General features: G+C 48.9%; 5 protein-coding genes across 5 annotated transcripts; 3 read left to right on the plus strand and 2 right to left on the minus strand.

Moving 5' to 3' along the window:
• Positions 1-122: 122 nt before the first annotated feature.
• On the minus strand, positions 123-789 carry VTN77DRAFT_2170 (uncharacterized protein; the record flags this gene model as incomplete). The annotated part of the gene is made up of 3 exons (XM_069417982.1): positions 123-151; positions 245-566; positions 712-789. 3 exons carry the CDS (start codon positions 787-789, stop codon positions 123-125), a joined length of 429 nt encoding a protein of 142 aa, XP_069279356.1.
• A 3052-nt stretch (positions 790-3841) lies between these two features.
• On the plus strand, positions 3842-6225 carry VTN77DRAFT_2171 (uncharacterized protein; the record flags this gene model as incomplete). Its single annotated transcript, XM_069417983.1, has 6 exons — positions 3842-4067; positions 4135-4236; positions 4289-4671; positions 4732-5091; positions 5147-5912; positions 5981-6225. 6 exons carry the CDS (start codon positions 3842-3844, stop codon positions 6223-6225), a joined length of 2082 nt encoding a protein of 693 aa, XP_069279357.1.
• A 727-nt stretch (positions 6226-6952) lies between these two features.
• On the minus strand, positions 6953-7492 carry VTN77DRAFT_2172 (uncharacterized protein; the record flags this gene model as incomplete). The annotated part of the gene is made up of 4 exons (XM_069417984.1): positions 6953-6993; positions 7137-7164; positions 7228-7286; positions 7408-7492. The coding sequence occupies 4 exons, from the start codon at positions 7490-7492 to the stop codon at positions 6953-6955; spliced, it is 213 nt and encodes a 70-aa protein (XP_069279358.1).
• A 1030-nt stretch (positions 7493-8522) lies between these two features.
• VTN77DRAFT_2173 (uncharacterized protein) lies at positions 8523-9800 on the plus strand (the record flags this gene model as incomplete). Its single annotated transcript, XM_069417985.1, has 3 exons — positions 8523-8983; positions 9038-9627; positions 9691-9800. 3 exons carry the CDS (start codon positions 8523-8525, stop codon positions 9798-9800), a joined length of 1161 nt encoding a protein of 386 aa, XP_069279359.1.
• A 2745-nt stretch (positions 9801-12545) lies between these two features.
• Positions 12546-13292, plus strand: VTN77DRAFT_2174 (uncharacterized protein; the record flags this gene model as incomplete). Its single annotated transcript, XM_069417986.1, has 1 exon — positions 12546-13292. One exon carries the CDS (start codon positions 12546-12548, stop codon positions 13290-13292), a length of 747 nt encoding a protein of 248 aa, XP_069279360.1.
• Between the last annotated feature and the right edge of the window lie 1712 nt (positions 13293-15004).

A 15004-nucleotide genomic window follows, 5' to 3' on the forward strand; every position in this document is an offset into this window, starting at 1 on the left:
CTGAAACAGAAAAGGAAAAACGGAGTAGGGAGTTTTCATCTCTCTACTACTGCTCCCACCATCACTATCTGACGGAGAAAAGGGGAGAAATGGCCGTGTTTGTAGAATGATAATCAAGCGAGTTACCACGCGTTGCGGTCCCAGTTTGGATCTGCATTGGCAAGAAAAAGTATACGTTAGCAATGCAGTTCTCTAGATACATCAGGCAGGTCCCCGCATATTGAAGTGCGACAAGTGCACCCACCTTGAATAAAACTAGCCAACACCTTACTCCCCGTCTGCAGCAGCGGATGACCCGCCACAATCTGCAAGAACCGCTGCAGCCCTTCCCGCCGATGCTCGATCACGTCGTCGCTGAACCGGTTGGTGAAGACCTTCCCGGGCAGCGGAGGGATGGTGACGCGCGAGCTCTCGCGCTCGAGGATGTCCCGGAAGTACTCAAAGTCCGAGTAGCGGCGGCGGACGACCGAGTGCTTGAGCTTGAAGGCGGGGATGTTGGTGCGGCAGACGATCTCGTACGAGGTGTACATGTTGCGCGATGTGCCGTGCGTTTGGGGGTTGCGGACCTGTCAGCAGCAGAGAGACTGGTTAGCAAGAGAAATGAGAGACGTTCCTTCTTTTGTGCAGATCAATTATTGAATGAATGCTGCTGCTGGATGTGCGGGGCGAGTCACTTAGATCTGGTCTGGTCTATGCTGGAATCCCACTCACTTCGATCTCGAGGAAGTTCTCCGGCGGACCGTAGATCTCTTCGAAAGTCTGCTGACGCGCGTCCGGGACGGACTGCATCTTGAAGAATTGCGGTCGAAAATTGACGGTTTCTTTCAGTCGAGTTATCGTATAGATTGTATGTCTCTATCTATCGCTCTATCGGATCGGGATTGGGAAGCGGGGAAAACCCCTCGTGGAGTCAGGAGTAGCGCAGTTGAGAACGGACTGCTGCGATGCTTTTCACGGGTGTTTATAGAGGAGGCAAGGTTTTATCCGAAGGGGAAGATCTGTAATCGAATGGCGCTGCTAATTCAGAAGTTCAATGTGAAGGTGGTGGTAGTAGTACCTGTTATCATGTGCATGTCTTGTTCTCTGTGCTTCCTTCCCATGGCTGGACATGGCGGGGACAATTCCACTTTGGGTGACCCATCCGTCGGCAAAGCGTTGATCCGTTCCGGTTGGATACAACATCATCAATGTATCCTTCTCATATTATCTCCCTTTCTATCATCTATCTACTCTGATCTGTCTGAGACTCGCATTACACTGAGTAGATATTGTGCACACTTTTTTCTCAGCAACTTCGATAGGAAAATTATTACTTCAGAACAGCTGGTAAACGACGTTGCATGCTTCATTTCCTACAAAGAATGCTACATGTGGATGGGTGTATCATTCTATATTTAGGAACGGATTATGTCAACTTAACCAAGAAGATTATTCCATTCTATTGCCACAAAGAAAAGTATAGGAATACAGTGGAATCATGTGATGAACCAGATACTCGCACATTTCAATCGATATGTATTGAAGAAGAGTATACGAACAAGCATCTCAGCTGAACCATGCCTCTAGGAAAAGAAGGTGTGGTGATCTCGATGAGATAGTAAAAGCTTCTCTCATAACTGTCCTCCATGTGCTGACAATCACGATTCACGACTCTTCAAATGGACTCGGATGACTCTTGCAGGTGTCACATCTGATTGAATCGTTGAGGCATTAGCAAATCAAGATCGACAGGGTCAATATGTTTGAGAGGAATTGGCAATCTTACCAATAACTGAGGATGCCGACGACTTGGCCTATGGGGATACCAAGCAGGCCTAGATATCCAGTACCAGAACCAGAGAGATCAGGAGTAAGATGGGCCGATAGCTGGATCAGAAGGGCTTTGCCATCCTTATCCAGAGCAGTGACCAGACCCTCCGTCTAAGGGCTCAGGTTGAATCAGGTCGCCAACCGAGCTGGCGCTCGCGACAATAGAGCCAACGGGAACGCCAACAGCTGACAGATCAAAACCAGTGAAAAGTGCAGCAGCCTCTGGGTTGAGCTGGATCAGGAGCCTTGGGAGTCCTCGCCAGTGACGGTCATGACACCGTTCACTTTGGGGTCAAGTCCGTCACCAGCCGCCCACTGCTGCCAGATTACCCACTCGAGGAGAGGAAGAGGAAACGCGGTCGACTGGAATCTTGGAAGACCTTCGTATACTTTCCAAAAAAGGAAAGGACAACAACATAACGGAAAGAAAAAAAAAAGCATCTGATACGGGGTGCCCTCCCTTCCGGAGCACCCCGGACAAATTGTTAGGTGAAGCTGGGATCCTTATTTTTGGAATCAAATGGATTCGAACCGGGGTGCTTGTGTGACCAGACTGTTTGTTTTAGGTGTCTGGGGTGCAGACCTAACCACTGCACCATTGCACCCCGGTTTGTTGACAGAAAGGGAAACAAAGGAATGATATATGCCCTGGGGATGTGGGGTGATTGGCTGGTGGCAGCCTGGCAGGTGGTTCCCCAGACTAAGTTAGGTACAGTAGGCAGGATGCGTGGCAACGAGTGCAAGAAAGACAAAACTGTATCTGCTCACGAACAGATCATGATGTCTCACTCGAAAGGGCTCTGAACGATAGCACTGACCAATTCCCGCCCTGCTGTGCTTTCATTCAGCCTCTGTAGCTCAGTTCTCCTTGCCAAGTGAGAACCAGCTCATGAGCTTTGCAGAAAGCAAGAAGAAAAGAAAAAAAAAGGCTGGCCGTATGTTTCACCTATAGAGGCTTACCAACAACACATCCAGTGTCTGGGGCCACGGATATACGGACTCAGTATTTAGCGTTGAGGGACTAGGAGCGTCAGGATGATGCGTTCTGAGGACCTTCGAGGCATTATTGGCATTGGTAGTCAAGAAGTCAAGATACTCAGACAGTATCTATCTCGGCATGAGGTTACAACTGATTGCAGCTGCGCGCTTTGTTGGAGGAATGGGAAGGAGAGAAGAAGGGACGGATTCAACAAAACTTCACCGAGTAATCCTGACCTCCTTGTCAGGTGGATTTCTCTTCCGCGACGTGCTGAATCGTTGCCAACGAACTTCGACCTCATGCTTAACCAGGGTTAACACCAGGATGCAACCAATTTGGACCATATTGGTGCGTGCAATGATGTCCTCTATTATGGGACTCAAAGCTGTTAGCGTCGCCCTGGGTGCAATTTCGAGACGCGCTCATGTCACGAGTAAAATCCCTGCCTGCCAGAATGGCAGCGGGGGTTCTCGTAGCACCCCTTGGTCAGCTGAAGGGGGTGTGAGCTTTTTCTTCAAACAGGAGTAGAAGTGTTTCAAGAGGTTGATCAAGCATGTTCCTTCAATCATTCTCCTTGTGGAGCATCAGCGCATTGAGACACACTGCAGATGAAGAAGCCTTGCATGATTCCGACCCTGAGGATAGTTTCCAGTATTGTCCAAAGCCAATGCCTGATTTCGACGAGGAACGGCAGATCTGTATCGGTTCCATGGATGGACCAGCAAATGCAGACTGAAGAGGATGACAAGTAGGTAGGATTGTAAGGTTAAAGCAATGCCCATTGATAGTGTCGAGTGGAGAATATGCCGCCGGGGATAGGAGATAACGGCGCGGGACCCGTGATAGCGGGAATTGCATTAGTAACTCAACTATCGATAAGCAAACCAGCAGCAGTCATGTCCAACTCCTCACAGTAATTCCCCCTCAGCCAATTGAAGTACCCAGGACTGGCTACTGTCGCCATTTGCCGGCTTCCTGCTTCCCCCACGTCGAATCGTCCAAGACAGAGACAGGATTCCGCCATCTGGCGCTTGCACCGGTCTCTTCTTGATCATGAGCGCCCCCAGCTCCCCGCCCGGCCACCGATCCGGATCCCACACCTCCCGACAGTCCGACACCACTTACCACCCTACTCCCGAATGGCTGCACGATGAGGACGACGCGGAAAATGATCAGGACATGGACTATGAGCCTGAATCGGAGCGGTCAGAGAATCTAGAATATCTTGATGAGGACGACGAAGACGACGACGACTACGACGACGTGCACGAGCTATTCAGTAAGACAATCCCTAGTACCTTTGTAACGAACTTCTGCATTTCATTCCTCTGACTGACTTTCGGCAGATGAATCAGGCATAGGCGACTTTCAGGTCGAGTTCACGATGGAGCCTTCAGACACCGAGCACGCAGGAGAAGGTCAGGGGGCCAGACCTCGGGTGACGAGAGGTAAGGACAGGACGAATACTTTGATAGTGATTTCTTGCTGACTCATTTCTAGTCACGTCCGCGCAGATCATCCAGTTCCTCGGAGCAAATAGCCTTCGACGAATCCTACAGAGTCATGGGATGCTCAGCGGCACTCTAACCGCTGACGACTACGACGACGACGACGATAACGATGAGGAGTATGGGCTGCATTATGGAGGATACCGAGTTCGGGTTCGGAGACGTCGGCGGGACCGGCCAGCAGAAGACGTCTTCCCCAAAGTTCCCAGCGATGTTGGTACGGAATTGATGGGGTCTGGCTTGTATGGCAGTAACCCCCACTATGTGGATGAACTTAAGCAGCGCAAGAAGAGGCTGGCTACAAAGTTGATGTGGCGTGAATTGGGCATTGGGACGGTGGGCGCTCAGAAAAGGGATGTTCGGTCGGTATTTCAGGTATGGACACCGGTTCCCACAGGTTGCTGGACGACCGATGCTAACGGTCATTTTCGACAGGACATGATCCCAAGTTCTACCCCCGACAAGATCATTCACTTCGACTCGAGGTGCTATTCGGGACAGTTTTCCGATGATGGTAACTTCTTTTTCTGTTGTTCGCAGGACTTTCGAGTTCGAATGTATGACACATCGAATCCGTTTGAGTGGAAGTACTACAAGACGGTCAACTATCCCTTCGGTCAATGGACCATCACGGATGCGACCTTGAGCCCAGACAATAAATATCTGGCCTACAGCTCCATTCGACACCTGGTCTGTCTCGCACCGACGGATCCCAACGATCACTCCGACCCCATTCTCCTCGATTTCTCCAACATGAGGCGGAGGGCAGGCGGATACGGGAATTCGCACTTTGGAGTATGTGCTGTTGCGTCTCGCGGAGTGTGGTTCTCCTACTGACGACTCTTCTCAGATATGGTCTCTTCGATTCTCGGGAGATGGCCGAGAGATTGTTGCCGGCACGTCAGACCGGTCTGTAATTGTCTATGACATTGAGACACGACAGTCTATCCTCCGACTTCAAAACCACGACGACGATGTGAACGCCGTCTGTTTTGGCGATTCGTCGTCTCCACACATCCTCTACTCGGGCTCCGATGACACCACCTTACGAGTGTGGGACCGACGCTCGATGGGCGATGGCCGAGAGGCCGGAGTCTTCATGGGCCACACGGAAGGCTTGACCTATGTTGACAGCAAGGGGGACGGCCGCTACGTGCTGTCCAATGGCAAGGACCAGCTGATGAAGCTCTGGGACCTGCGAAAGATGATGACTACGGCCGAATTCGACAAGATCGATCCGAGCCGGTATACGACCGGCTTCGACTACCGATTCATGTCATATTCAGAGGAAGACTATCAACCTCATCCCCACGACTGCTCAGTTGTGACATTCCGGGGGCACCGAGTGCTCAAGACACTGATTCGTTGCCATTTCTCGCCTCCCGGGAGCACTAATTCGCGGTATGTGTATAGCGGTAGCGAGGATGGAAAGGTCTACATTTACAACCTGGACGCGACACTTGCGGGGACCATTGACGTTGAAAACGCCACCCGCAATTCGCGACCACAGGACGTGGATCTTTTCACCACTGCATACGAAATGAGAGGTGGCGACAAGCGGTGGAGGACCTGTGTCCGCGACGCGAGTTGGCACCCCAATGCGCCGGTGTTGGCTGGTAAGCACAAATCTCTCCACACTAGCAAGCTATAATCACATAGAAACTAGAGAAACTGACTTTCTCAGCCACATCCTGGAACGGCTGGGGCATGTCGACAGGGACATGTACCGTGCACACATGGACCGACTCAGCCTCGGAAGACGAAGGCGATCCGCCCATGGGCATGAGCTACAACAACAAACTCGAGTACTCACACGAGTTCAACCGGTTCCGTGACGACATTCGGCGGTATTATAACCGGAACCCAAGGGAGGGAGTTGATCGGGATGACGAAGCGATGTATGAGAACCGTGGCTATGACGATTGGTAGGTGGACTTGCCGAAAGGCTGTGATTTGAATTGGATCGATGTCGTGGATCGATGTCGTGTCGTCTCTTGTCTGTAGACTGGATATTTAAGAAGGAACGGAACGATGCAGCGACGATACCTCAGTTGGAACTCTTTTGCTTTTAATTGTTGTTGCTGACGGAATATGGACAATTTTCGCTACGCATGTTTTGTATTGTATGTATGTACTGTGTACATACATTTTTTTTTCATTTCATTTCAACGATGCACTGCACTGCACTGCACCAACTAACGACCTTGACGATTTTTTGGGTTTCGATGATTTTGATTTCTGTTCTCTGGGAATTTGCTTGATATCAATAATGACCAAGGGAGTTGACTCACTCAAATCCGATCAAAAGATATTCATTTAACGTAGCTGTACAGTAACAATAACAAAGCGAACACGTAAACAAGTAAATAAATAAAATAGAAAATTAAATGACCAACTCCCTGGCAGGTTCTCGCTCTTCCCAGTTTTTCCGGTAAACACCAGTATTAGACATGCGTTCGGGACTTTTCCTTCATCAGTGCATAGATAGTGTGTCTCCCCTCCCGATCAACCAGTCAATTGCTAACTTTGTCACCGCCGAACCTCGTAAATTTGCGAAGCATGCACTGGACAGAGTGGTCTCCACCGAATAAATCGAAGCATCCGTGATCTGCTCTCTCCTCTCCTCTTCTCGCCCACCGTCGTGTCTGAGGTCATGTCATGCTCCACCGACTAGAATGTTGTTGACGGGGATATGTACTGCGATGATGCGAGTTAGCTATGATTCATGTACGAATGTGCGACATGCGAAACGTGTAGATTGTATTCTCGTGCTCGAGTAGATGGGTATTTTGATCGTCAAGATAGGGTGCCTGGAGGATCGACGGTTCGGGGATACTCACTCAGCTTGATGAAGTAGCCAATGGCGCCCTATTATGATCCAGTCAGTAACCTGCGCTGGCATTGTTGAGATTGACAGAGGATGACTCTTACCATGATGAGGAATCCCATGCCGACGGCCTGGCTGATCTTGATGAATTCACGCTTGTCGGCTGAGAACAAGTCGAGTTAGCTAACATACACAACAATGGCAAGCGCGCGGCATTGGAACCAGGTCAGGGTCCCAGCAGAGTACCGGCGACAACACAACTGGGATATCTGGATCGTACTTACGCTTGGTGCATCTGTTGATAAACTGCATGCCGTCCCGGACAAAGTCCTTGGGGATATCGGCCAGCTCCTGCAGTGTTTCCGACATGGTGATGGATGTAGTAAAGGAAGGATTGGAGAAGAAATTAAAGGAAGAATGTTTCCAAGAGAGAGACAGGATAGCTGGCGATAAGTGATTGCGCACGGGGGAATCTTAAAGGCGAGCTGGCCTTCTGGAGAATTACCCTTTCGGGGATAGGGGCGGCTCCCGGAGAAATGTTGCGACAGCTCCGGGTGGCCGGGTCTGCGCTCTGCTCCACAGCTCGTCACCGTCACCGTCACTCCCGACTCGAGTCCAGCTCACCTTCCCTTTCAAATCAACCTCCATCTCGACTGCGCTTGCTGCCTCAGTTCCTTCACTAGGTATCTTTCTCCTGAGGAGGTCTCTGGCAGGACGCCGAGCGAGTGGATAATTTTTCTCTCCAGCTTTGGTTTCCTTTCTCTTTCCTTTTACTGAATCCTCTCCCTTGCCAATCCTTCGGGATCACTTACTGCAAATCGGGGCATTAGAACTGAACTGGTTGAGCTCCTGTACCCCGCCGGTGGATCGGTTTTCGGAAACCTGGTTTTCTACTGACTTGTTGCTCGTTCTGTTGTCTTCCATCTGAAGACTGCTGTCTTGTCCTGTCTCTGGCCACTCGAGCGGCGCCGCATCTTGTGGAATAACTTTTCCTAGCCCTACCTACCTGTACTTGCCATAAAGGGTGGTCAGGCATCAATCTTCCTCCAGAGCTGTGCAAGTCGTTGGACAGGTGGTCACTAACTGTTCTTTTTGAGACCTTTGCCTTTGGTCCAGCTTGTACGTATCTTCTTGTCTTTCTTCTGTTTCCTTTCCGTGTACATGACATGGATTCGCTTGACGTGAACAATTACAGCAATTATGACTTGCACTGCTTCAGGGCTCACACATGTCTTACCCATGTTCCTCTGGTACTAATGAATCTCCCTGATTGACAGACATGTACTCTTTTTGATTCATCGAAAAGGAAAAGAAAAGATAAGGGAAAAAGCCTGTGCATAACACAAATTCAAAATCAATCACTGTGACTTGACTTCCGTCCCACTCATAATCAACCACGATGGCCGAAGCCGACGATAACTTTGATATTGATATCTATGGAGATGGAGGTGGTTACAATGCCAATGAGCACGGAGAAGACTACAACAAGGATGAGCCGGAGCTGATCCTGGATGCCCCTGAGAATGCTGCAAATGGAATCCAGGATAGCAGCGCGGCGGATGCCCATTACAGTAATGAGACTGGGAACACGGCGAACGGTCATGACGAGGCTGCCCATGCAGAGACCGCCACCCAAGACACAACTGCTCCTAGCCAGACCCCCCAGCAAGGCCAGAAACGCAAAGAGATGGCTGAGGATCGTCCCACGGACCCTGATGCAACCACTGCCCTGTTCATCTCCGACCTGTTTTGGTGGACTACCGATGATGATATTCGTGGCTGGGTTAAGCAGGCTGGCTGTGAGGCGGAGTTGAAGGACGTAACCTTCAGCGAGCACAAGGTGAATGGGAAGAGCAAGGGGTAAGATTCCAGATCATTGACTTGTTTTCTCAGATTTTACTGATATGATGGTAGACAAGCATTCGTGGAGTTTACAACCCTTCAAGCCGCGACAGCAGTCAAACATAAGATCGAGTCCTTCAGCGCAACCGGCCAGACTGGGAGAAAACACAACGTCAACTACACCAACCCTCATCAGAACCCCTTCCGCACGCTGCCCAAGGATGCTCCGGCGCGCAAGGATGACCGCCAGAGGGCTCAAGGATTTAACGCGCCTGCGAACCAGAACATGAACTTTGGCATGAACAATATGGGCGGAGGCTTCCGTGGCGGTCGCGGGGGATTCAACCGCGGTGGAATGGGTAACAACATGGGCGGATTCAACAACAACCGCAACTTCTCAGGTCCGATGGGAGGTTTCCAGGGCGGCCCCATGGGCGGAGGCTTCCAAGGCGGACCGATGGGCGGGATGCAGAACTACGGCGGCTTCAACAATCGCGGCAACATGATGGGCGGCGGGATGCGTGGCGGACCAGGCGGGATGCGTGGCCGTGGCGGCATGGCCCCGAATATGATGGGCATGCCGGGGATGGGCCCGATGGGCGGAATGGGGATGAACATGGGCGGGGGGATGAATCCGATGATGGGGAACATGGGCATGCAGGGTATGAACTATGAACCTCCCTGGCAGAAGCAGCAAGGAGATACGATGACTAACGACTGGGCAGGTCAAGGCGGTTTCCAGAACCCCAATTTCAACACTGGCTTCTTCCCGCAGAACCAGGTTGGTGATGGTTCCTGGAACCCACACGGTGCCAAACGGACTCGACAAGAGTGAACCGCCGCATCACACCAGCGAAAATGATTGATTTCCTTTTTTTTTTCTTCTTTACTTTTTATCTTCTTTCAGGGGCTCTCAAAACGTCTTTCTTACCGGTTGCGTATTTTCCCGTTTTTTATTTGGTTTTATTGGGTTTCCTGGGGTGTACTGTGTATTAGACAAATCAAATGCTTTGTTTTGCTGTGATTTGCTTTGCTTCGTCTCGTCTCGTCTCGTCTCGTCTTATTTCGTCTTATTTCGTTTTATTTCCTCCTAGTTATTATGTATGTTCCCTGTGCTATTATACTGCTACTACTGCTACTACTACAGTCTTTGGGAAAAGGAAAAGGGCTTTTTATTTATTTTATCTTGTAATCAATCGATTGACATTTTTGACACTCGCGTTGAGAGAATGGCATGGAATAGAATTAATCTGGTGCCTTGAATCTGGACTTGACTTGAGTCTAGTGCTTCCTTGCTTGCTTTTGCTGGCTGGCTGGCTCTAAATGTCATAAATATTTTTTACTATCTTCCTCTTCTCTTCTCTCTCCCTCTCTCTCTTTTTTATTTTTTTCCCTCTTTTCCCCTTTCGATTGGAGCTTCATCGATTTTCCATTTCCGCCCTTGAAGATTGATTGATTGAAGATATTGCGCACCTGATCACATCCTCTCACATCCTCATATCCTCTTCCAACTTCCTTCACCACTTCATCATTTTGGTGAATAAACAATTGGACTTGGACTGGTGGTTGGGTCTGTGCTTCTGTCTGGACCTGCACCTGTCTGTCCTTTTTTTTGTCTTTTTGCCTATTTATATTTATCTTTCTGTCTTTCTTTTTCTTCTCTTTTCCTCTTCTCATTTTTTTTTTATTTAAATCTTGCTTCCTCCTCTCCTTTATTAGTTGTGATAGTTGCTACAATCAGTATTCCCTATCTAGACATATTATTATTTTTTTTAATTATTTTCATGTGTAACGGAATGATTTGCTCTCTGACCGCTGACCAACTCGTGCACATGTATGTACTCAGTAGAATACCTAGGTTAGGATATTAGATTAAAATCTGCTTTTTTTTTTTTGAATCAGCTCGGGCTCGACGCAATGATTATTGATTATTGATTATTGAATTCAATCTTATCAACATCGCTGTGAAGGATCCGGTGTCATGCGCCGTTGCGACTTCACAATGACCCTGCCACCCCAGGTCTAAGTTCCATCTAACCAGTTTGACAAACTCTTGGCTCCCTAACCACGTGCTCGAGTCTCCTGATGACATGTTACATACCTACTGTAATGGGCCAGGCTAGGCTCCCTTGGAGGCCTGATTACTCTAATTTCCACCTAGTTAGTAACTTGTTGGCTACCAGTTAAAACTGACAAGAGATGTCAGGCACCGTCAGACACCCAACAGTAAGCCCCTCCATCAGTCGCTATTATTTGTCAGGTTGTCTATCTTATCCCTGCTTACGAAGGTTACATTACATCCCATGATGAGATGACGTGAATCAGACGAGACATCATTAAAGGGGGAAAGTTAATGAATTTCTAGGCTGGTACGAAGTATATACTTTCGTACCACGATTGGAACGAACGGGTGATTGCCTAATTAGTGATTATTGATTGAGCCAACTCTCTCTCGTATATTTAATCTATTTATTTATTTTGGGCAAGAATATTAGATCTAGCCCTGTTGCGTTGTGTCCGTGTCATCTCATCCATTTGTCGACGAAGAAAGACGAAAGTTTAAATGCTATGACATGAAGGAACGACGGTGATTAGAAACGATCAAGATAATAAGAAAAACAGGCTGATTTCAAACCTAAAAATCAAATACTATGGCAGATCAGCTTCAGTCTTCTTCCTGTGTTCCGGGTATTTGCTTGGCTATGGCCTAGAACTCCTAGGCGCTGACAACTATTGAGTCGACTCCTCTCGTCTAACATTAATAATGTTAGGCCAAGACACTGTCAATTAATTTATTTTTTTCCCAAGAGCCAGCCTGTTTGCGGTGTTGCATCTTGAATTGCGGCTGAACGGATTATTAAGTGTTCAGCAGCTAGCAAACATGGAAATTTCGACGGGAAATGCTATTCTAATCTTCTAGGCTAACATTGGCTGGTGATGCTCTTGGCCTCCCTTTTATGGTTTACCTCAACTTGGCAGGTTGCAACACAGCGAATTGGCGAGTCAGACTGCGATTAGCGTTGCCCCTGGCAGGTCTTGGAGTTCACTTGACATTATTGTCGAGTCGTGCGGAGTAGGAGTCCAGAACAACGGGAATCAACTTTGTATACGGAGTATTCTGGCATTGGAGCCATTATTGGGTTGCGTTGCATAACCCTCCCATATGAAAGTCGTGTATACAATAAATTCAATAATACTGTCAGCAAGTGGGTGCAGTTAACTACTTGCGGGGCCATGGCGACTTCGTGATACGACTTCACTATCTTAGGGTACGGCTTACGCTAAGATAATGTGGCAGAAACAGCCATGGGCTGGCCACTGGCTAAATACATATAGACAGGGTCTTCCCCACACTCTGCTTCTGATTCCCGCTTTCCTGATCTGATCTGATCTGAGGGAGGTCCTGCCAGATCGTTCTCCAGTCGCTCCTTACTTTGCTGCTGCTGCTGCTGCTGCTGCTGTCGCTCGTTACAAGTCACTCGCTCATTTATTACTTTCGTTTCTAAGAGACATTGACGGTACTCTGCTAGCAACATCCACATTCGAGGCAAGAATCGTCTACATCATCATCCGAGTCAACATGCGCACGCTTCTTCCTCTCCTTGGCCTCTGCGCCTCTTTGGCATCTGCCATTCAGATCCTGGCTCCTACAGCCAACAGCACGCACCCTGCTGGCGAGTCCACGCTGGTGCAGTGGTCCACGGTCGATACCGACCCCGACACCTTCAGCATCTATCTCGTCAACTTCGTCAACTGGCCGCCGTCCTACGTGCCTCTGGCCTTGAACGTGCCCACTGCAGACCTGTCCTACAATGTCCAGATTCCCTGCGACACCAACCCCAGCTGGGGCTACCAGATCAACGCCATTAACGGCACCAACGTCTACGTTATCTACGCGCAGAGCAGCAAATTCTTCGTGTCGCCGCCGCTCAACCCTGCCAGCTGTGTCTCCAGCACGCCGACGCCGACGCCGACGCCGACGCCGACACCCTCGGCCTGCCCGGCGCTGCCGACCGACTGGTCGTTGACCGACTATGCCACGGTGAGCAACACCGGCCTTCCAAGAAACTCCTCCTCCCCCAGCACCAACATCACCATCAGTCCCTCTTCTCCTGGCCACCCTCGCTACACAAAACCGGGAACCGTGCCTAAGACTATTGGCTGGATCTCAGGCTACTCCAACCCTGTGACGATCGACCACGTTCCGACGCCCAAGCCGGCTGCGGCTTCTTCTACCGGACCGGTGACTTCGCTGGAGGTGTTTTCTCCGCAGCCGACTGAGATCGGTGTGACGGTGGTTACCACGTGGGTGACTGTTCCATGTTGATGTAGTGTATGAATGAGAAGGCGCCTATTGCGGAGGTGTTTTTTTTTTCCTTTTCTTTTTCTTCGGCTCTTGTAAAGTGCCATTGCATTTACGAGGTTAGATATTGGCATCCTACCTTCAGTATTGTATAATGTGGCTTAGCCTAGTCTCTTCGATCTTCTCTTTCATTCTCTTTGTCATCGACGTGTATGTATCAATATGCCGTCATGTGTGAATGTCATTTTTCTGGCGCCTTCTGTAAGTTGCCTTCAGATGGGTAGTAGGCAGGGAAAGAATACTTGATCGGCCAGTCCTCTATTTATAATCTTCTTTATCGAAAGTGGCAAGCTAGAAAAAAAAAAGAACTCTTCATTTTATAGCACAGCTGATTCCTTAATTGCTAATTCCACCTACAACGTAATATTGTTAACATAATTCATATAACACTGCTTCATCGGTCCAATCTCAGAAAGCAACGGCAATAGCAACGGCAACAGCAAACCATTATTCATCTTTTTTTTTTTCAAGCTAAGATGAAAAAAAAAAGACTATTATTTATTATCATTCGGCCTCGGTACAAATTGATGCCGATCTAAGGCATGGTTGGTATTAATAGATACCTAATTGCAGGTAGGTAGGCAACCACATTACTTATTACTTTCAAGATAACTTTTCCTTATATACAGTACGGTACTTCGTTGACGAGAAGAGAAATTTTTATCCAAGCTTGATTAATTGAATAACCTCTCTGTCTTTCTTTTTTTTTCTCCCTGAGATTTATTGTCACTACATGGATAGTATGTACGTACCTTCTCATTTGATAGGACGTACTTGATCTACGAGAGATCATTGTTACTTATATAGCTATCGGATCACTTTGAATCCCAATCACATCCCTTCTCCAGGCCACGACTAGCTTACTACCCTATCATCTCCTCTCGTACGGAACCCTGCTCGGGACAGAGTTGTATCAGGTGCGACGACCTGACTTAGTTAGACCTGACTGAATACCTAGCCCATGGTCCTATGTTTTCCAATTACTTGACTAGTTCGAAAGAACGCTGTTTAAACTAATAAGATGGCTATCTTCAGTCGTTCATCAACACCAAAGTCTGCTTCCGGTCTCTGCCCCCCCGCGAATTTGTCGCCCTGCAAAAGCGCCTCTTCCCGGTCTACTTCCGCTGTCAGGTCGGTCTGGCCGTTCTTACGGCTGCGACGAGACCGCCCTCGTTGTATCGGCTTCAGAATCAGAGGGATGCTGTTCCCCTGGTCGTCGTCTTGCTGGCAGGGACGCTGAATTGGCTTGTGTACGGGCCGCGGACGACGGAGGCGGTGATCGAGAGGGCGAGGAAGAGGAGTGTTCAGGGTGAGAGGACCTAACAATTGTTCTGAGTCAATATCGTGCAATTCATTACTCTAAACTAGTGCCTGATTGATGACTACAGGCAGCGCCGACGAGACGACGCAACGCGCCAATCGCAACTTCTCGCGCAACCATGCCATGTCGATCCATCTCAATGCCATCGCCGTGGTGGCTACGGTGTGGTACGGGATTGCGCTGTGTTCGAAGATGACGGTTGTAGTTTGATTAATGGGTTATTGGGTTATGCCTTGGAGAGAGAGTAGAGATAGTATGGCTTTATGAGCAGATCATTGAAAGTGGATGGATGGACTGTGCATAAGGCTGTCTTGAAGTTTTTTCTAATCATTTAACTCCTATTACTTAATTAGTT

The sequence above is a fragment of the Rasamsonia byssochlamydoides genome (assembly GCF_041956645.1).
Source record: "Rasamsonia byssochlamydoides strain NRRL 3658 unplaced genomic scaffold VTN77scaffold_17, whole genome shotgun sequence".
NCBI classification, from domain to species: domain Eukaryota; kingdom Fungi; phylum Ascomycota; class Eurotiomycetes; order Eurotiales; family Trichocomaceae; genus Rasamsonia; species Rasamsonia byssochlamydoides.